Source organism: Salmo salar, chromosome ssa09 (assembly GCF_905237065.1).
Source record: "Salmo salar chromosome ssa09, Ssal_v3.1, whole genome shotgun sequence".
In the NCBI taxonomy this organism is placed as follows: domain Eukaryota; kingdom Metazoa; phylum Chordata; class Actinopteri; order Salmoniformes; family Salmonidae; genus Salmo; species Salmo salar.
In genome coordinates this window covers 66,435,655-66,458,688 of record NC_059450.1, presented here as the reverse complement: position 1 = coordinate 66,458,688, position 23,034 = coordinate 66,435,655, and the positions used below count along the sequence as shown (strand labels likewise).

Here is a 23,034-nt window from a genome sequence, read left to right as displayed (position 1 = left end):
TCTCCTATCCGGAGGTGTTGAGAAGAGCGGAAGAAAGGAGTGAAGTTGAAGAAGTAATGATAATAGGACTAGAGACACAAGATGATACTCCTTGTCAACAGAGGGATCCTGGCATGTTAACAAGGTGGACTTTGTAGCGTTTATACTTTGGATATTAACTTTACAGCGCAAACGGAGAGGAAATCTAAGAAAATAGGTATTGTGTGTGTGGCTGAATGTTTTTTTGGGAGTTATTTTGCCGAGGCATACAAGGAATCCAGTCGATTAATGCTCAATTCTCACAGGCACTAGATGTGATTTGAATGTGACCGAAGGAGTGGGATGGTTGTTCGATTTATTTAGTATTATCCTGGGTCCCCCTCCTTCTCGCAATGGATTTATTTTGTTACACCCGGTACAGTAGGTGGCGGCAATACACCAATAGGTGTCGTCTGCCATAAAACTTTAAAGAAGATGAAGAAGATGCCACTTGAACTAGACGACAATTTTTGTTAGGTATCCACAAGGAAATGTCTGTCAGGGGGATTACTTTGTTTTTTCGAAATTGTACAACTCTGAAGTTACTTCGTTAATCCTTTAAGGTCATATTTTAAATACACTAGCTTTAATACCATCGGATATATGTGTATAATTGAGTTTAGTAGAAGTCAATTTGGCCAATGGGAAACGGATTATTCAGAGAATCTTGCGGCTCTTGTAATTATTCCCTGCTGTACTGTTAGCTACTAGCTAGTGATAACGCCTGATAGTCAGTTAGCTAAATCGTTGAAGAAATTTGGGACCGTTGTGATAGTAACTTGAGGGAGGCTTTTACAACAAGATAACTTCTTTACTGGACGGAATACGACGAAAGTACAAGGATATAACTACCGTTAAGTTGAAGTTGTTTCGAGCGAAAATGATTTTTTTTTACCATCAGCTAACATCTAGTAAATTAGCTAGCTAGTTGACAGGGATATCCGTGAAAATTGGGTATGGTGTGAAATAACTTGCTAACGTTACCTACTTTAGATTTGTTTTAACCATATCATTTAACATACCAAGCTAACGATGCGGGATTCAACAGTGAATTTCAGTGTTCTCCATAGAACATGCAAGTTGGTCGTCCTTCTATGTTTTTTCCATATTTCGGTCACTTTCATTTTTTACGTGAGGTCGTTAGATTTTCGTTTTGCATTTGCGAAGCACGACCAAACTGCATCAAAGGACACCGCAACTGACGCGTTTGAAACGAACCACTTTTCTGTAGACAACGTGACTACAATCACCAAAGAACTTGGAAAATGTCCTGACACATCGCCACTGCTTGGTAAGTAACGTTAGCTGATATGTTCCCAAAACGAACAACATACATATTTAATCAACATAGCGTAATCAATGTGTATGGCGTGAACTGTAGACTCACTGGTGCATTGTACGATGATTGGTTGGTAGTCTTGCCAAAGTCTCTTATCAACAAACAATTATAAAAGTTGTTACCCATGTCTGTCAGGCACAATCATTCATATGCTCTGATAAGGAATGAATAAAGAGCTTGGATTACATGTCCCTTAATTCTCTAACCTAATGTAAACTACAAGTTCAAGGTATAGATGAGTGCATAGCCACCAGTTATTTTATGACCGCTTACCCTGTAGGGTTTGGTATTTCACTTATTTATACAATAGGTCTATCTATCTATAGCCCCACTCATGCATTATTAATGCTTAGCATAGGTCTACTGCTAGTGCTCTTGAATTCATTGTTTGCGTTAGCTTATTTCCACACAGGTTTGTTGTTGTTGTTCAGTGGCCTTCTCCTTTAGCTCAGATTTCAAAAAAGAGATGTTTATGCAGCTGTGGCCCTAGCTGATCTATCCTTCTGCCACAAAACCCTGACTGCTCCAGAGGTGGGAGGCAGTGGATAACAGTGGTGTACTCGTTCTGCCCTCAGCAGTCTTGGCGATTGAATTGAAAAGCAATGCGGTCTTGGGGTTTAGGAACGTCAACCTCAAGGTCACGTTATAGAAAACAATACAATAAGTAAACTATGTCATATATGTAGTATGACCTTTTTTTGTATGGCTTTTGTAATTTGACCTACTGTTGCTACTTGTGTAAGTCACTGGCTTGTAGGAGCCATACTATTGTGTCTTTAAAGTTACACTATGCAGAAATCACTCTGACATTTCCTGGTTGCTAACGTTCTAATAGTTCACTTATTTTCAGTTAAGCAGGTATTCCCAAACTGGGGTATGCAATGCCATCGAGGGTACGCCAAATAATAATAACATTTTTAATTCTTCGCATTTTCAAACAGTACATTTTATATTTTCTATCTGGGCCATACATTTGGTTGAGGTTTTTTTGCCCGAGTAGCTTCGTTTCACTGCCGAAAAAAATAAAATTAAACCATCTAGTATAGAGCGAAATATCAACACAATGTCAAATACAGGTAGCCTAGTCAAATAATTAACATCCAATCACATTAACCGTTACTCTCTCACGGGAAACCTTCACTCTTACTCAGACATTTAGAAACGAAACATGACAATTTGAAAAATATGCCCCAGGAGTTTTTTCAGTGAGAATAAAGACAACTTTTGAGTAGTAAGACATGTATAAAAGCAACAGATACCATTAATATGAAGGGGCTAGAAGAGTCTTTATATGGTGAGCTACCGAGTGGCTAGGACAGGCAAGCCCCATACTGTTGTGGAGGACTTAATTCTTCCTGCTGCCGTGGATATGGCTGGAACAATGCTGGGGGGAAAGACCCAAAAAACTATATACAGACAATTCCATTGTCAAACAACACTGTTTCACGATACATCAGTGACATGTCAGGAGATGTTTCGAAACAATTGCTGCTTTGCATACAAGCGTTACAGCTGGATGAGTCAACAGACGTGGCGGGTCTGGCACAGCTCCTGGTATATGTCCGTTAGGTTTATGGGGGGTCAATTAAGGAAGACATCCTCTTCTGCAAACCACTGGAAACCAGGACAACAGGAGAGGATATTTTTAAAATACTGGACAGCTTTGTGACATCAAATGGACTTTGGTGGTCAAGATGTGTTGGTATCTGTACTGATGGCGCAAAAGCCATGACAGGGAGACATAGTGGAGTGGTAACGCGCGTGCAAGCAGTTGCTCCCGACACCACTTGGGTACACTGCAGCATCCACCTAGAGGCTCTTGCTGGCAAGGGAATGCTTGATAGCTTGAAAGACGTTTTGGACACTACAGTGAAAATGGTTAACTTTGTTAAAGCAAGGCCTCTGAACTCTTGTGTATTTTCTGCATTATGCAATGATATGGCCAGCGACCATGTAACGATTTTACAACTGGTTATCAACGGGCAAAGTATTGACACGTTTTTTTTTTTTTAATTGAGAGATGAGCTTAAAGTTCTTTACTGACCATTTCCACATGTCTGACTGTTTGCATGATGACTGGGCTATCTGGGTGACGTTTTTTTCTTGCCTGAATGATCTGTATCTAGGATTACAGGGACTCTCCGCCACTATATTCAATGTGCGGGACAAAATTGTGGCTATGATTTAAGAAGTTGGAGCTCTTTTATGACTGCATTAACAAGGACAACACACAGGTCTTTCCATTATTGTATGATTTTTTTGGTGTGCAAATGATCTCAAGCTTACGGACAATGTCAAATGTGATATAGCGAAGCACCTGAGTGAGCTGGGTGCGCAATTACGCAGGTACTTTCCCAAAACGGACGACACAAACAACTGGATTCATTGTCCCTTTCATGCCCTGCCTCCAGTCCACTTACCGATATCTGAACAAGAGAGCCTCATCAAAATTGCAACAACTGGTTCTGTGAAAATTTTATTTAATTAGAAGCCACTGCCAGATTTCCGTATAGGGCTACACTCAGTTTCTTGCCTTGGCAAATCGCGCTGTTAAGACACTGATGCCCCTTGCAACCACGTACCTATGTGAGAGTGGTGTCTGGGCCCTGACTAGCATGAAAACTAACTACACACTGATTTAAGACTGAGACTCTCTCCAATACAACCCAACATTGCAGAGTTATGTGCATTTCAAGCGCACCCTTCTCATTAACCTGTGGTGAGTTATTCACAATTTTCGATGAACAAATGTTTTATATGGCTAAATAAAGAGCATCATTATTATAATATTATTTGTTCCCTGGTCCTATAAGAGCTCTTTGTCAATTCCCACGAGCTGGGTTGTGACAACAACTCACACTCACTCTTATGTTTAATAAATGTATCATATGGTGTGTGTGAGGCAGGCTTACAATGATGGCAAAAAACAACATTTGAGAGTGCGCTGACCCTGGTGCTAGAGGGGCTATGCAGCTGGAGGTTGAATGTTTGAAGAGCTACGGGACTATAAAAAGTTTGGGAACCACTAGTGTAGAGAATCATTGTACCATCTAAACTGCTGTGAAATATATTTTGCATTACCAAAGATATTGTATTTTCAGCTTTGTGAAGCTGGGGCATAAAACAGGAAGTAAAAGCCGCAAAAACAAAACTTAAGAACGTGTCGCATAGAAATGGTGCACATAGAACAGATATACAGCTTCTTAGACTTGCTTTCAATGAGTGACAGATCTATAACACCCTTTTCCATGTGAATTTGGTCAGGTCGCCCAAACAGATACATATTGCAGCTTTTAATAATAAAACCTTTCAGAAGACATTGTCAGGAGAAAAATCAATTGCTGAAAACAGGAGATTGGATAACTAGGCTAAATTTCCTTCCTATAGTATAAACCTGCCCAGCCTATATTAGTCCTACGATACGATTTTAAACATTGTTTGTTTGAGCTACAGACTGCTTAACGGTGGCTGAGCTAGAGCGGACTTTGAGACACGGGCGGCTCCCAAAAACACCCTGGTTTCACAAACACCTCTCTTGCTCAGCCCCCGTGAATCATACAGATGTATGGTTGGTATCAGCGGATGCAGAAGAGATAGACAAATCCAATCTATTTGGACCCATCAATGAAAAGCTGAAACTCTCACGAACTAGCACATGTAACCAGTTTTGCTGTGTGGCATTCACAAACCGCACGAGTCGTTAGAAGGTAAGCGGTTCTCTTACATGGAAGATCATAGGAATCCCAGGACATAGTGTATATAATACTATAACAAAATTACTTAGTTGCTGTCACAAACTCCAACCTCCACTCAGTTGTCACTGACTAGGTGGATATTCATTTCCCACCAACAATTTCTGTACTTAAATTCGTTTATTTTATTATTATTTTTTTATATCAGGGTTTGTTTGGTGGACCTTATTTGTCTTTTGACATTTGTCAATAAAACTCATGCAACTGTTTATCAAATTACTTTGTTCTACCTGTAGCCATGGTTGTCCTGAAAAGAAAATGGTGAAACACTTCAATGTGAGGCTAAATTTGAGGGCAGAGAAAGCAGATTTAATGAAAGTAGTGAAGTTCACTGTGGGAGGCCTGGGACCAATGGAGTTTTAGATTTGACTTGCTATTTACATTGGCTCTACCGAATCATCAATTATCAGGGCTATTGTAGATATGGAGCCCTGACAAAAATGTATGACCTTTCCTCTCTCGTTCTCGTCCAGTTGGCCCACTGCGAATTGAGTTCTCCAACCCAGTCAGCCTGGACGTGGTAAGGAAGGAAAACCCCAATCTTAAGAATGGGGGGCGCTTCAAGCCCAAAGACTGCATGGCCCTCCAGAAGGTGGCCATCATCATCCCTTTCCGCAACCGCGACGAGCACCTCAAGTTCTGGCTCTACTACCTCCACCCCATCCTTCAGCGCCAGCAGTTGGACTATGGCGTCTATGTCATCAACCAGGTGGGTCCCTCCCAGCCGGCCCCCGTCTGCTCTCTGTCTGCATACAGCAGGATGGAGTAGTGGGAAACGCAGGTTAAAAGGTTTTAACCATCTTAATGCAAGAAATAAACAAAGGTGGTCTGTATATTTGAAATATAGGTTAGCTGGAGTTTACTGGTACTGTAAATCACAAGTACAAGTACTTTCACCATATTTTATTTGGGTTTTACGCTTTTAAGCAGAGTGGGTTAGGCTGTGTAAAAACAAAAGGGCATCAAGCCCCCAAATTACAGGCTGTAATGGCAGCTGCCAAGTGACTTGGCTCGTTGAGACATGCTGGTAGATTTGTATGCTTATTGAGTAGCCTAACTCTTCTGGGACAGCGAACTTCAGTCAGATTCAACCTTGTGTTGCTTGTCAGATAAGCTTTTTAGGCCCTTTTTTTTATTTTATTTTTTTCTCTCCAAGTCTGTCAAAGGTTTGACGTGTCTCTCGTTTTCAATAAAATAATTTCTTGCTTTCCAGTCAAGATAAAGAGTAGGCTAGCATCCAAGTAACTGATGCCTCCCTTCTTTTTAAGAACTACAATTTGCAGTAGTCCTTTGTGTTCCCGTATATATATGGGAAGAAATCAGATCTTAAAACGTAGTGCCAGCATTTGTCTCTGCATCTGTTCTTTGTCCATGAGCAACTTCCTTTTATTTATTCATGGTATTTGCACAACCAAGAGGCTATCACCGAACACAAATGGACGTGACGCAGAAAACGCTGAAAGCCACACTGTCTATCTCTGACACTTGAAAGACCTGCGAGAATAGCCCCGCCCGGAAGGCTCTTTTTATCCTTTCACATTCCTGTTTCTTTTCATCAAGATCCTTTATTGGTATAATGGAACACTCTTTCTTTGATGTACAACAAGGTATAGAGTTGGTTACAGATAACTAAAGGAAGAATTCAACACGGGTTGTACTTCAACTTTCATGCAAAACATTTGGGGAACCTGGCCTAGACACACTTCCTGTCTTTTCTAGATCGAAAAACAGTCAGTAGGCCTAATTTGGGCCGTTTTAGTGTGATCATATAGGCCTAGTTTAGTAGGACTGGGAATTGCCAGGGACCTCATGATACGATGTCATGAGACTTAGGCGTTGATACGATATGTATTGCGATTCTGTACGTATCGCGATTTGATACTGTGATTTCTATTGCGATTCGATGCGGTCTGCTGCAGAGAGACGAGAGAGCCACGAGAAAAACGAGTTTTGCTCAATCATGGTAATGAAAGCGCTGAAAACAAATTGGATCCTTATTTGAGAACAAGCTATTAGGGGATAAAAAGTGTGGTTTTGGTCCAGGTACAGCCAACTAGCGCAAAAATAATATTCTGATGTGTAACTATCGATTTTAATGTTTTACTTTTAGCATTATTGTTTAGCGTATGTAGTTACCTGCTCAGGTGATATCAAGTCTGTTTTTTAATTTAAAAAAAATCATCAACAAAGCACAGTTCTACACTAGTTTGACATGCTCTTGGTGCAACATGGTGAATATCATATTGCCTCTAATCAAGTAATCTAAGTATCTAGATGGCTACTAGCCAACACTTTTGATCAAAGACTGACAAGTTGACCATAGAGTAGTGATCATGATAAGCACTTAGTGCCACAACAAGTTGGCTCCTCAGTTTTGACTACTATAATAGCTACAAACTGGCCTGGTTTGGTCAGTGGCAATCATTAGCCTGAGTGGTGCCACTATAGGGCCCTCTAAAATCAATTACTTTTTTTGCGTGAGTCATTTAGTTTTTTATTTTAGTTTTCGCTTTCTCAGTTTTTTGATTTTTCCTGGTAAAATGTATTTAGACTTTTTGTAAAAAATAAAAATACAATGTTTTATAGAAAAACAACTAAATTGGATGCAGCACCCCCACAAGTATTTTTCTCCGCTCATACAGGAGTACTATTTTGGTTGTTGAGATTTATCAGGGGGTGCATCCCTACTTCAGTAGAAACATGAGGCCACAGATGGGCAGAAACATGTTTTTTCACGATTTCAGTGTGGGAGTGTGTGTTCTCATTGAAAGTGTTAGACTATGTTCTCACAGGTATGGGGATTTACTATGTGAATACTGGAGTTCACCTCAAGGGTATTTGGAAATCAATCTGGCAAAAGGACAAACTGGAATATGAATACCATTGCACAGCCCAGAGTTGACAATGTAAAAATGTATTAGTTATTGGGTCATCTAATCCAATTTCACACAAAGGCTGACCTGAACGTAGGATAACGATATCTATCCTTCTCAATATCCTTCAAGTCATTAACACTGTCTGGGATAAACCAAAGTCACTTTTGAACATTTATTGACAAGCCAAAGTTAATACGGTCATACAGGACCATATTGTAGATTAAATCTGTATCAGTTATGTGTAGTTTAATGACATGATTCTTTGCAGATGGAGGTATTATTGACTCTTGGGAGGCCAGTACTGTTTTTCAGCTTGAAGGCCTAATTGACTCTTTGTTCTCATGCCAGGACTTGTTGCCTCCCACCCACCAACAGGTAAAGTGTGGCTCAACCAACATGTTGTAGTGTAGACTGAACGCCAGACCTAGAACGTCATACGCAGCAAATACATGGTTCTATTTGAATATATAATACTTATATATATTTTTTTTAGTATACTCTACTCTGGTCTCCAACACAAGTAGCAAATTGGTTCAAGATGTCAGGCTTGACATGGTGGTGTCCACTGCAAAGAAAAGTAGCTTTAATGCCTGCTATTATACTAATGAGTCAATCTGACTTCTTCTGTAGTCGAGTCACCTAGCTATTGCTAAAGGGCCCTTCAATGCTGTTAAACACAATTATTGGGTCTTTGTTGGAGTTCTACTCAATCTTTCTGCTTCTCTCTTCTGTTTCTCCTTTCCTGTCCTTTCCTCTCTTTTTTAAAATTTCTTCCTCGTTTCCCTACCCCCTTGCTCAAAACGCCTCCCCTTTTGCATGTCAGGCGTGTCTGGCCAATGGCTGTGGTCGCTGGAAGAGGAGAAAATTGTCCCCTGCTTGCTCTGGCCAGTTGCGTGACTCCATGGGCTGAGGGGTTCTACTGGTAATGTGTGCTTCTTTTCTGTCTCTTTCTGTCTCTTTCTTATTATTGACTGAGAGAAATCTATTTTGGTCACATGCACTTCTGAAATCTTCTACACTTGATTCTTTCTGTCTTTGCAAATGATCCACACCCTGTATTCAAATGAGGCTGTCATGCACTGTAGGAGAGCGGGATGCATCACTTGGTGGAGGGGAAACAACACACTCCCAAGAACAAACACAGTCATAGACCTCCTTAGCGGATGCTTATTTCAGACCGTAGCAGATGTCTCAAAGTTTATTTTAATCAGGCATCATATGACGGTCTCTCTTATCGCCACAATGTGTAACATGACATGTGACTGACAAAGTGCTTCAGCGGAGAACACTACTTACTGAACATTCATTCAATTGTCGGGACTCCTGTCCAGATTACATTAACTGTGCTGCTTCTTGGCATCACACACCCTCGTTCTGGTTTTCTTGCTCTGTTTAAGTGAATTGTCTTTTGAAGAACACTAGCCACGGTTTTATTTGATGCAATCGAAACAAGGACTGAGGTCATGTTATTAGGAGGTTTCATCTGCCCCATTTTTTTTGAATATTTTAGCCAGTTTTGGTTCTATGGGTATTCAGGCAGACCTTTTCTGGAGGACCATCAGATCAAGCCATTGACATATGAGACGTATCCATTGAGAGGCACTTCGCCCACATTGAAGGCACACTGACACAGAACACGATGCTCCCGTTCTTTTGCCAAAGGACACATCACAGAGAATCATCCCAGTAGAACTACATCAGCCCTGGTAACCCTGCCTTTTTTTCAGCCTGAGAAGACAAAAAGAGAAAAAAAGACAATCCCACCCACATGAACAAATACTACAGTACTTACTATTGAATTATATACTGCTCAAAAAAATAAAGGGAACACTTAAACAACACATCCTAGATCTGAATGAAAGAAATAATCTTCTTAAATACTTTTTTCTTTACATAGTTGAATGTGCTGACAACAAAATCACACAAAAATAATCAATGGAAATCCAATTTATCAACCCATGGAGGTCTGGATTTGGAGTCACACTCAAAAGTAAAGTGGAAAACCACACTACAGGCTGATCCAACTTTGATGTAATGTCCTTAAAACAAGTCAAAATGAGGCTCAGTAGTGTGTGTGGCCTCCACATGCCTGTATGACCTCCCTACAACGCCTGGGCATGCTCCTGATGAGGTGGCGGATGGTCTCATTTACATTACATTACATTTAAGTCATTTAGCAGACGCTCTTATCCAGAGCGACTTATAAAGTCTCCTGGGGGATCTCCTCCCAGACCTGGACTAAAGCATCCGCCAACTCCTGGACAGTCTGTGGTGCAACGTGGCGTTGGTGGATGGAGCGAGACATGATGTCCCAGATGTGCTCAATTGGATTCAGGTCTGGGGAACGGGCGGGCCAGTCCATAGCATCAATGCCTTCCTCTTGCAGGAACTGCTGACACGCTCCAGCCACATGAGGTCTTGCATTAGGAGGAACCCAGGGCCAACCGCACCAGCATATGGTCTCACAAGGGGTCTGAGGATCTCATCTTGGTACCTAATGGCAGTCAGGCTACCTCTGGCGAGCACATGGAGGGCTGTGCGGCCCCCCCAAAGAAATGCCACCCCACACCATGACTGACCCACCGCCAAACCGGTCATGCTGGAGGATGTTGCAGGCAGCAGAACGTTCTCCACGGTGTCTCCAGACTCTGTCACGTCTGTCACATGTGCTCAGTGTGAATCTGCTTTCATCTGTGAAGAGCACAGGGCGCCAGTGGTGAATTTGCCAATCTTGGTGTTCTCTGGCAAATGCCAAACGTCCTGCACGGTGTTGGGCTGTAAGCACAACCCCCACCTGTGGACGCCGGGCCCTCATACCACCCTCATGGAGTCTGTTTCTGACCGTTTGAGCAGACACATGCACATTTGTGGCCTGCTGGAGGTCATTTTGCAGGGCTCTGGCAGTGCTCCTCCTTGCACAAAGGCGGAGGTAGCGGTCCTGCTGCTGTGTTGTTGCCCTCCTACGGCCTCCTCCACGTCTCCTGATGTACTGGCCTGTCTCCTGGTAGCGCCTCCATGCTCTGGACACTACGCTGACAGACACAGCAAACCTTCTTGCCACAGCTCGCATTGATGTGCCATCCTGGATGAGCTGCACTACCTGATCCACTTGTGTGGGTTGTAGACTCCGTCTCATGCTACCACTAGAGTGAAAGCACCGCCAGCATTCAAAAGTGACCAAAGCATCAGCCAGGAAGCATAGGAACTGAGAAGTGGTCTGTGGTCACCACCTGCAGAACTACTCCTTTATTGGTGGTGTCTTGCTAATTGCCTATAATTTCCACCTGTTGTCTATTCCCATTTGCACAACAGCATGTGAAATTTATTGTCAATCAGTGTTGCTTCCTAAGTGGACAGTTTGATTTCACAGAAGTGTGATTGACTTGGAGTTACATTGTTCCCTTTATTTTTTTGAGCAGTGTATATTAAACTCTAGTATACTATACACTGTAGTATCCCTCGATCATGTGTAATACTTACTATAGAATGTTGTAGAATACAATATTAAATACTACAGATAAGTACTGTAGTAAATACTTCAGTAATTCCTGCAAAAACACCACAGTCCGCAAAAAAACATACTTTTTAAACTATAGTAATACTACAGTTTTTAATTTGCATATACCCTGCTTATTGCATGCTCCTTATCGCAATTTGTGCCACCCATAAGTGAGAAACATACATGCCAAGTATAGACCATTTATTGTGTTCCCAGTCGGTTATAGAAAAGAGCAGAAGCTCTTTCCTTAAGGAGAAAGCATCCACTTCAATGTCAAAGATACTAAAACCAAAACACTAAATATTACAGTAATGTCTGCAAAAACACTACAGTAAATACTACATTATTTATTGAGGGGTGTGTGTGTGTGTATATATACCAAAAAATGTACTACAATATTTATACAGTAGCTAACTGTAAATACTACCGTATTCACTGTAGTGTTTTTACAGACCATAGTCTGCAAAAACACTACAGTGAATACTATAGTATTTATACCATAGTGTACTTTAGTCTTTGTTCATGTGGGCAACCTATCCATGTTCTTGAGCAATCCTCTTACAGCTACATCGAGTCACATTAAATAGCTGGACGTGCAAGGCTTTGATCACACTGCATCAGCAACACAGAACATGAATTTCAATGAAAGTTTGTAAGTACACACACTGCTGATTTCAAGGTAAACACATGTTTTCCAGCAAACAACAAGATGCCTACACAACTTCAAAGACAAACGACTCTTAAGTCCTGTATTGTAATTTGGCAATGTTTTCCAGTTGTCCAAACCTTACATTTAAACAAGTCTGGTACTGTTTCTGACACGTTTGCTTTGTCAATCGCATTATAATAGATAGCCGCCTGGATGCTTCAGTTTAGCCTTAGTTCTGGTGTGCGTGAGACATGGGTGGCCAACCAACCAATGAGGACCAGAGTTTCCTACCTTTGTCTAGACACTCAAAAATAAGTATTTTCTTTCTACATGATTCACCTTCCAATTCTAACCCCATATTCCCTCCATTCACACACTCTAGGACGGTGATGAGGTCTTTAACCGCGCCAAGCTCCTCAACGTTGGCTACTCGGAGGCCCTGATGGAGTACGACTACGGCTGCTTTGTGTTCAGTGACGTGGACCTCATCCCCATGGATGACCGCAACACCTACAGGTGCTTCAGCCAGCCCAGGCACCTGTCTGTTTCCATGGACAAGTTTGGCTTCAGGTAAGCCAACGCTCCCACGGATAGCCCTGGAATTGTCTGTCTGTCTCCCTCCAGTTCACTGCCCAGACATAGTACCGACACGAATGAGCGTTCACACACACACACACGGGAGTGTCCACATAAAAGCTTAAAGAGCACCTGTGGGTTCTAAGACGTTCTGTTCGTGTCACTCACTTGAACCCATTAACTGCTGAATTACCACTGCGCTTAGAGGAATGATGCCAGCAGCACAGGTGACAGTTGTTACTAAGGATTTCCTTCTTCCTTATTGTTCATGTGACTGATCAAAACCAGGTTCTGTAAAACAGCAGGCCACATATAAAGTGTCACTTGCCAAAGGAATGCTGTTTTTATTTAATGTATTCTTATTAAATGAACAAAGGCTTGTTTCTCTACATGTGTAACACCGTTACATGTCAGACAGGGAGGAGCTCTGACGCTAGAGACTGTATCTTTGTCTGTGTGTTTGATAAAAGGATTTGGGAGCTTCTCCTCTGTTGTGATACACAGCTCTGGTCCGACACAGCTGTAGACCTTATGCTTGGCGAGGCGCTGATCTACAGTCAGTTTGGCTCTGTTACCTGCTTCTGATGTAAGATTTAAATTGGTAAGGTAAGCTGACCCCAGATGTAACGTCATAGTCATGAGTTCCACCTGTGTACTGGTCATAGTACAGGTCTCTCAGCTTGTAACTGGGCTTTTATGGGCATCCTCTCACCAAACCCTTCCCTTTGTTGCACACACAACAGCTTGTATACTGTGTGTCATGTTCCTTGAAGGGCATGTAGCTCACCAAGCATCTGGATTCAATATCCAACAGGATTTTGGCAGGGAAATCCGTCTCCAGGAAAGACGCCAAGCTCCCCTTGTTGGGTAATTTGTTCGATGACTAAGTCCCACAATGGATTCATGCATTTTATTAAATTTTTGTTGATTTTCTTAATTGTGCTGACCTTTCCAATGTTAGCGATAGGATTTAAAGAATGTCGTTATAGCCAAGGCTAATTCGGTGTCCAAAATAAACAGGAAAGTGAGGCAAGGCTAAACCAGGGTGCTTCAGTCTCTTGGCTCCATGTTTCCCTACAGTACACTGTACAGAGAGCCAGCATGTAACTTGCAAAAGGCAGTGATACAAACTGAGGAAGAGGGTTTTTCTGCAGCACCTCATCTGCTAGGCTGATACTTCCTCTATCGTAGAACGTAAGCCACTGACTGCGGTTTCTGTTAGAGCCAGAGTCATTTACCCCCTTTTTTTTTCACGCAGGAAAAAAAGATTAGACGCATAAAATTATTTCTTGCTGCGTTTTATAAACGCAGATCTAAAATACTTCTTATTGTAATTTCTGCTCCCCATCAGACAAATTTTGTGCTTCAGTTGCACTTCTAAACTTGAATGAGAATTCACAAAGGTGCATTCTATCAGCAGACAGCGATTATTTTCTCCCCGGTACTTTTCTTGGTGTAGCCAGCCTATTTTTCTCTGGTAAAATGCAAGATTAGCTTTAAACAAAACATTAGGAAATGTAGCTGGCTGTATTCTTTTTATGATGGGCCTAGACATTAGAAATATGATGGCCGTGCATCAACAACAACAAAAAAGACCTTGCTTTTTCATTTAAAAGCTAATTTACTTGTGTGGCTGCCAACCAAATAGCGTTGCACTTCTGTTGTCATCTGATAAAAATGAAGCCAACTCCAGTTGCTCTAATGTATTTTTCTGTGAATGGAAAAACTATAGTTGTACGTCCCTGATCACTCTATTGAATAAAAAAACAATGACTTTCACTAAAAAACCATCCTGTGGCTATTTCCAAATATCCTAGTATACGGTTTACTGCCCAAGCCTAGTTTAAACTCTAAACAAATTCAACGTTCTATATTTATTTTTCTCTTTCCGCTCTCTCTCTCTCTCTCTCTCTCTCTCTCTCTCTCTCTCTCTCTCTCTCGCTCGCTCTCTCTGTGTCTCTCTCTCTCTTGCTCTCAGATTGCCGTACAACCAGTACTTTGGAGGCGTGTCGTCAATGAGCAAGGAGCAATTCCTCAAGATCAACGGCTTCCCCAACAACTACTGGGGCTGGGGAGGGGAGGACGACGACATTTTCAACAGGTCAGAGTCCGCACAGCCACTCTCAGACAAATGTCTGTGGCTCATAGGAGGACTCAATGTAAAAAGCAGATCATTCATATTTATTGGGTAAAGTGATAGCCAAGGTTTCACATTAAAATATTTTCTTGAGTGAGCAATGTTGAAACCCTGTTACATGAGCCTAGTTCTTGTCATTCGTCAGTGTGCGTTGTTGTGTTTTTAGCCCTACTTTTTCCATTGTTCCAACTTGCCCCCAAGGGTGCCCTTGTATGCCACTACCACCATTTGCTCTTGAAGGAAATTATGTATCAGTGAGTATCCTGTTAGCATCCATTTCAGCTGAGGCGCTTTCACAAGCAGATGGGACACCCACACAAACTTGTCATTTGTGAGGAGGGGTATGTGTCTTGTCTCTGAGACACTCCCGGAACACACCCCCCTCCAGCTATCTCTGTTTCTCCAGTTTCTGAACGATGCCAACAGCACACACTTGTTACTAAGGCTTTTTTCTTGTTTTTCACGTGACTGATCAAAACCAGGCTCTATAAAGGATTAGTCAAGAATCAGGCAAAAAAAGAGGAGGCTACATATATAAAGTGTCACTTGCCAAATTAATCTTGTATTATTTAGTTTCTTCTTATTAAATGCACAAAGGCTTGTTTCTCCTTACCTCTATCAGTTAGACAAACAAGCATTTTAAATCACTAATGCAGAAAGCAGTGTTGTAAAGATTGGAAGGAGTTTGGCATGTCATTTGAATGGAACTTGTATACCTTATTTGTCTTGAGTCATGTGTTTCGAATAGCCTGCCTCTAGACTATCAACGTGCTGACAGGAGCAGCACTGCCTTCAAAGGTCGGCTGTCAGAATGGCTTAAATGCTATTCAGTTTAGCCTTAGGTAGCAATGCTGTGAGCGTTGGACTATTTGCTGCTCTGTTTTCTGACTATGGAGGAAGAAGTGGGGTCCAGTAACCAGTAGAGCAAACTTTTTTTTCTTTTCATACTATAATTTGACTATTAGATATTCAATGTTTCTTTAGAATAAAATGTAAAAAAAAAAATTGTTTCACAATATTAAAATGAGTTCAGTTTATAACAGGCCTTAAAATAATGTCAAAGCAACACTGACTAGGGCCTGACAGTGATGGTGAAAACGAGGGACATGTCAAAAGATGCTGAATTTTGGCACTTAAGCATGTTTTTATTTACTTAAATATATGTATGTTTATTTAAAATATCAAAGGGACGGTTTTGGGATTAAATTCTCTGCATAACATATACTGTGCCTCGTTAACTTCTGCATTTGAGACTTGCGTAACCCAATAGCTTCACTATAGACCAGACAAACTGAACACTGTCTCCAGAACTGAATTATAGATGAACTCCACACATACTGATGAATGCCCAACAGCACAACGTGTTAACATGTTGTTGTTGTTTTTTGTCTCTGCTGCTTTTTCAGCTCTTTGGAGTGTTTGCTTGATAAGTCACCGTATCCATTTTGATAGGGATACTGTAAACAATGGCAGACAGGATGTTTCCAGACATACTCAGTTATTCACTGTGGTCTGGAAGCTTTTATCAGCTGTGACCCTGAACCATGCTACACAAACAAGCGATTTCCAGTGTAGTTACACCAGAGAGTCTGGATATAATAATGAGAAGCCTATGTTTTTTTTTTTTTTTTTTTCTCAAAGTTGCCGGGATGTCGATTGCATCACACTTATATCAGTGCACTCATATCAACCTAAGCATTACAAAACTTTTATTAGATGAAATAAGCCTTATGTATCAAAATAGCAATTCAGTTTTATCTTTTTAATATAATTTGACACTCATTGCCCCCCAATACAAAAACGCCTCACTTGCTTAATAATGAATGATCTGCTTAACGTGGACAGATTTTGTGCAGAGTAAACCCTCTCGCTTTGCCTCTTCCTCTCTGGTTACACCTATTGAGTTAGGCAATAGTCCACTATTTGCATCTCTTGCACAGAGGCAACTGAATGAAAACCAAATAACCTGTTTTACTCCATTTCACATCTATCCTACTTTTTCTTTGACCTTTTTTAGGTTTATTTCACTATTGTAAGAAAAACGTGCAGATTTTCTCCCAGGTGTAAAAGCTGTTGTAACTGCGTCCCACAGTGTTTTAGTTAGACTGATGGTCTGACTCATGCTGCTGCTGTGTTTTTAACAGGCTGAACTCCAAGGGGATGACCATCTCACGGCCCAGCGGAGCCGTGGGGAAATGCAGGATGATCCGCCACAACCGGGACGGTGGGAACGAAGACAACCCACAGAGGTGAGGTTCCGACTCCTGTTCTCAGGGGCTGTATTTCCATGTATAATGGTACCCTCTCTGGGTTTGTTCACTCCCTTTCGCATGAATCTAGCCAAATCGGATTTAATAGGAGTAAGCAATAGGTCCACCAAGGGATGTACTGATTCAACGATACGCACCGGTCCCCGATTTTTCAAACGTTTAAGATGCAAGTGCATCGGTCCGTGGACTCCAAACCGATCCAAATGTAGCATGCATCGGTCAAAAAAATGTATTCAAACGTTTACGGGTCACTAAAATGTTTAGTTCATGTTAGGCCTACATTCTCTCTCTTCCAAAATCACCTTCTTTTGGGACAACTGATACGTCCTCTCCTTCAGTGTCGAACTGCATGTTACTGTGTTGACAGTAGAGGTCGACCAACTGTGATTTTTCAACACCGATACCGGTTTATTGGAGTACCAAAAAATACCGATACCGATTTTTATTTTTATTTTTTATTATTATTTATTAAAAATAAAAAAAACAAGTATTATTATTTTTTTTATATATATATTTTTGTTGTTTTTATATATATATATATATATATTTTTTTTTTTTTTTAAAAGATAATTTTGTTTAATAAAAAAAAAAATTGTAATGTGAATTACAACAATACTGAATGAACAATGAACACTTTTTTAAAATTATTATTATTATTTTTTTAACTTAATATAATACATAAAATCTATTTAGCCTCAAATAAATAATGAAACATGCTCAATTTGGTTTAAATAATGCAAAAACACAGTGTTGGAGAAGAAAGTAAAAATGCAGTATGTGCCATGTAAAAAAGCTAACGTTTAAGTTCCTTGCTCAGACCATATGAAAGCTGGTGGTTCAATATTCCCAGTTCTTCACTATTTACAGTTAAGTTTTAGGTTGTAGTTATTATAGGAATTATGACGCGTCGACTATTTCTCTTTATACCATTTGTATTTCATATACCTTTGACTATTGGATGTTCTAATAGGCATTTTAGTATTGCCAGCCTAATCTCAGGAGTTTATAGGCTTGAAGTCATAAACAGCGCTGTGAATCAACAATTGCTAAGAGCTGCTGGCAAATGCAGTAAAGTTTGAATGAATGCTTATGAGCCTGCTGCTGCCTACCACTGCTCAGTCAGACTGCTCTATCAAATCATAGACTTAATTATAATATAATAAACACAGAAATACGAGCCTTAGGTCATTAATATGGTAAAATCCGGAAACTATCATCTCGAAAACAAAACATTTATTCTTTCAGTGAAATACGGAACCGTTCCGTATTTTATCAAACGGGTGGCAACCCTAAGTCTAAATATTGCTGTTTACATTGCACAACCTTCAATGTTATGTCATAATTATGTACAATTTTGGCAAATTAGTTCGCAACGAGCCAGGCGGCCCAAACTGTTGCATATTCCCTGACTCGGCGTGCAATGAACGCAAGAGAAGTGACATAATTTCCCTAGTTAATATTGCCTGCTAACATGAATTTCTTTTAACTAAATATGCAGGTTTTAAAAAATATACTTCTGTGTATTGATTTTAAGAAAGGCATTGATGTTTATGGTTGGGTACATTCGTGCAACGATTGTGCTTTTTTTCGTGAATGAGCTTGTTAAATCATCACCCGTTTGGCGAAGTAGGCTGTGATTCGATGATAAATTAACAGGCAACGCAGGACAAGCTAGTTAACCTAGTAATATCATCAACCATGTGTAGTTAACTAGTGATTATGTGAAGATTGTTTTTTATAAGATACATTTAATGCTAGCTAGCAACTTACCTTGGCTCTTTGCTGCACTCGCGTAACAGGTGGTCAGCCTGCCACGCAGTTTCCTCGAGCAATGCAATATAATCGGCATCCAAAAAGGCAGATTACCGATTGTTATGAAAACGTGAAATCGGTACTAATTAATCGGCCATGCCGATTTAATCGGTAGATCGATGACTGTCAACTAGAGGTCGACAAGTCATTTTGCATGCCGGACAACCCCAGGCAATATCAGTAGCCTACAATTGGGTTGGGGTTCATTTGTATATTAAACTTTTTAATCCCTACTAGTCTCCCTCATGGCTCAGCTCAGGTGCTTACATAGACATATTTAATTTACACACACACACACACAAAGTCCGCTCAGAGAGGCCCAGCTCATGAGCTCCATCAGCAACAGATTTTTAATTTAGAATGGAAAAGGAATGTGTTTATGCAACAAATGATAGTGCATCGAATAATTCTCTAATCAAACCGAATCGTTTCAAACTAAAACATATCGTTCCTGTATCACATCAAATCGCCTTCAAAGAGAAAGTTGCACATCTCTAGGTCCACCTAGTTTCAGCTATATTGGTTTCACTTATCCAGCTCTCAGATCTGTAAAGGAGAGCAGAAGAGAGGGAACAAAAGGTGTGCACAGTTGAACACTCCCCAGGCTCTCCTTGCCCTCGTCACACAAGGATCCAGTCACTCACTACTCTTTCCCTTGACGTCATTTCTCACGAACACTGGATGACTTGGTCAGCTCGGCCATTCTTCTCTGTACAGATGCAAACTTAACACTGCAATAAAAACCTCGGAAGGCATTGACGTGCAATAGAAGCCTGGGCAAACATTGACGTGCAATAGAAGCCTGGGCAAACATTGACGTGCAGTAGAAGCCTCAACATCCATGACAATAAATGTGGTCATTATCACACTAGGCCAAACTGATCCTTCAGGGCTATTGATTATCTATTGATCAGCGGCGGCAGTTAGCTAGACTGTATAGCGGATTACTTTTCAGTAGCACTTTGATTTGTTTGATTGTCGTGGTTAGATTTCTTGAGTAGCGTTTAATCAGGTAGTGTATAACAAGCAATGATTTTTGTGAAATCCAGAGGAGATGTTTGCCATAGGCTACACCTTAACCAAATAAAAAAAGACATGGTTCTTAAACCATGTCATTGAATTGTGGTTGAGCTGTGTTTTTTCTTTACAGGTTCGACCGCATCGCCCACACCAAGGAGACCATGAACAAAGATGGCATAAAAACCCTGTCGTACAAAGTGGTGAAAGTGGAGAAGGATCAATTATACACCAAAATCACTGTGGACGTGGGGAAAAAAATTACTCGTCAAACCAATTAAAACCTGAACAGCCTTGACAACCAATTTGCCACTGTGGTGGATGCTGTAACCAAATGTGCCTTGACACTATAAATAATCTTATGCCCTGGACTTTTTGGACCATAGAGAATGACTGATCTAATCAGCAAACGAACATGTTCCCCAATATTCCCTTTATTTTCGGCCTTTGCACATCCGATGGTGAATTGAACTGGGATTCCAGCGTTTCCATCATAGGATCCTTAAATCGTTGACGCCAGAAATGAGAGTTGACATTCCGTACATTGACACACTGTCGGGGTCCTATCAGGCTGATATGGCCCCCGCTCTCTCTGTCTGGAGACGGCTGCTGAGACCAAGTCCTTTGTGAGCCATTTTGTCTTGAGGGGGAGGTTGTGAAATGTCTTAATTGATTGTCCTATGCATCGGGAACTCTCAAATAATGCGTTTTGTCATATGCATTTCTTTGCAATACTGTGGATGTTGTCGTTTGGGTTCATGTTGGGGTCATTTTAGTTTTCTGTCACTTCTGGGGAATTTCTTGCTAATCCTTTTTAATACCTCTGCTGAGCAGGGTTTCAACCAATCCAATGCCAAGAGGTCAGGCCAAAGATGGAACTCTGCAATTCAGAGGTCATTAAAAACAAAATCACTTAGGTTTTGTTAAGACAACCAATCTTAAAGGATTTTTGTACTTTGATGTTCCATCAAGATTTTGAACTTACCCCAAAGGGCCTAGAATTCCCTCCAAAAATAGTTGAAAAGGCCAAATCCCATGATATTTACATTAGGCATTCTAATTCTCACTGCTAAGGGTCCTTAGTCTATTGTTGATATAGTCCTAAAATGTTTTGCATGTCAGCAATCAAGTTTTCAAGATGTATAACTTTCGAAATACAGCCAGTATGATGCATTTTGCGTCGTTTAGTTTTTAGGTGTGTTTTTGTTGAGTATTTTGAACTATGTGAAAAGCTCTCTTGAAAGTGTCTCTGCTGATGCTCCCTTCCCTGTGAAGACCACCATTCAAGGTAGCCTGTAAGGAGGCCTCTCCCTAGTTGGAAAAAGAGGCACCTGAATGTATTGCCTGGTGGTGTTGTGATTGTGTGCCCTGAGGTAAAATGATACTGCGCTGTTGTCTATCACGATTGTCTGGTTTAGTGATTTTTATTTTTTATTTTTTGTCTGAGATGGGGGGGGGGGGGTTCTACGCTAAAAATAATCATCTTGTATTCATTGTATGTCTGAGAGGGTTAGAAATCATTTTTTAATTTATTTTTGGCCTCGATGTAGTAACCAAACCACAGGACGTTGGTGGCACCTTAATGAGGGAGGACAGGCTCGTTGTAATTGCTGGAGCGCAATGGAGGGAATGGGATCAAACACTTGATTTCCATGTGTTTGATGCCATTTCATTTGCTCCGTTATGGTTATCATGAGCCGTACTCCCCTCCGCAGCCTCATGCCACCACGGGTCCTTATCATTCCTCATATACATTGAAAACTACACAAGATTGTGCGCTATGAGGCATGGCGTTGCACATGTACAGTTAGTAACTCAATCTTATTGAGGAAAAAAGCCATTGCGATTTCTGACTGGACACTAGATATAACAGAGTTATTGTCTGTCTATACTTAGGCTTCCATGTATGCCATTCCTCTTCTGACAGAATTAAGAAGCAATCAGCCCTTGAAGAATCTGTAAAATGACAGCCATTTTTGCCTTACCCAAATAAACTTGAAAATATCAATTTATTGGTCAACTTTGAAACATTAGTAGGAGATATGGGTGTACATTAACCGCTAAAGCTAAGTCAGTAATTCCCTAGCTGTTCCCCAAAAGTGTTTCCCAAGAGGCTGAACTATAGTTAGCCGTTTCCCAAGAGGCTGAACTATAGTTAGCCGTTTCCCAAGAGGCTGAACTATAGTTAGCCGTTTCCCAAGAGGCTGAACTATAGTTAGCCGTTTCCCAAGAGGCTGAACTATAGTTAGCCGTTTCCCAAGAGGCTGAACTATAGTTAGCCGTTTCCCAAGAGGCTGAACTATAGTTAGCCGTTTCCCAAGAGGCTGAACTATAGGGTCTTTGGGCTCGGTCAAGAAAGCCACATCACAGGCCGTTTCAACTATGGTGAAACGTTGCAAAAATAAATCCTTCATATAGAATGAGCACAATGTACATAGCAAATAGAGGTTTGTGTCAGCTCTATGCAACACATTTATATACTCAAAATGGGGAGCGTTTGCCACATTGAATAAGCCTAAGGAAAGGCCTAGTCACCACATACCTCCTCACTCTGTCTGGTTGCTATGTACAGACACTTGAAGACATGGGAGTAGTCCCATGATGTGCAGTCTTGCTCTTTAAGCCTGGCATGCAGGGCTGCATAATGTGCAATGCATAGCATTATATACTTCTCTCAATCCACCTAAAGATTCATTTTCAAGGTTGAAAACCAGTGTCTTTTATAGGTTGGCTGAAGCCAGGTTTGTTTCTCCCAAAGACAATGGCCTTTGTTGAGAAAGCCAGCAATATGTATGCCACGTGTGAATTAAGTTTGTGTTACAATAGTTAGCTGACTAATCTGTAAGGCTTCTATCTTTTTACTTTTCATGTTTTCCATTATGATTCAATGTGTGCATCTATGCTTGTGATTTCTACAAATGCATGTCTTTGTATGACTTTTGCTGGTTTAACAATTTCATTCAAAAATACATTTCCTGGTTTGTGAGAATGTTGGTGAAGATGAATCAACTCATGTTTAGGTTATTAAAATCTGTGATTTAAGTAAATGTCTTCTCATTCATTAACTTGGGTCAGAACACTAAGCAGTG

General features: G+C 40.8%; 1 protein-coding gene across 1 annotated transcript; it reads left to right on the top strand.

The window, feature by feature from the left end:
- Nucleotides 1-459: 459 nt before the first annotated feature.
- On the top strand, nucleotides 460-22,987 carry LOC106611645 (beta-1,4-galactosyltransferase 1). Its single transcript, XM_014212067.2, has 6 exons — nucleotides 460-1,309; nucleotides 5,583-5,818; nucleotides 12,516-12,703; nucleotides 14,688-14,810; nucleotides 16,991-17,095; nucleotides 20,079-22,987. Exons 1-6 carry the CDS (start codon nucleotides 1,051-1,053, stop codon nucleotides 20,224-20,226), a joined length of 1,059 nt encoding a protein of 352 aa, XP_014067542.2. The 5' UTR covers nucleotides 460-1,050; the 3' UTR covers nucleotides 20,227-22,987.
- Nucleotides 22,988-23,034: the final 47 nt, after the last annotated feature.

Bases quoted from the DNA above. Each gene is read 5' to 3' on its own strand.
- LOC106611645 (XM_014212067.2), top strand. From the start codon at position 1,051: ATGCGGGATTCAACAGTGAATTTCAGTGTTCTCCATAGAACATGCAAG. The intron at 1,310-5,582 runs GTAAGTAACGTT...GTTCTCGTCCAG, and splicing joins TGACACATCGCCACTGCTTG to TTGGCCCACTGCGAATTGAG. The intron at 14,811-16,990 runs GTCAGAGTCCGC...TGTTTTTAACAG, and splicing joins GACGACGACATTTTCAACAG to GCTGAACTCCAAGGGGATGA.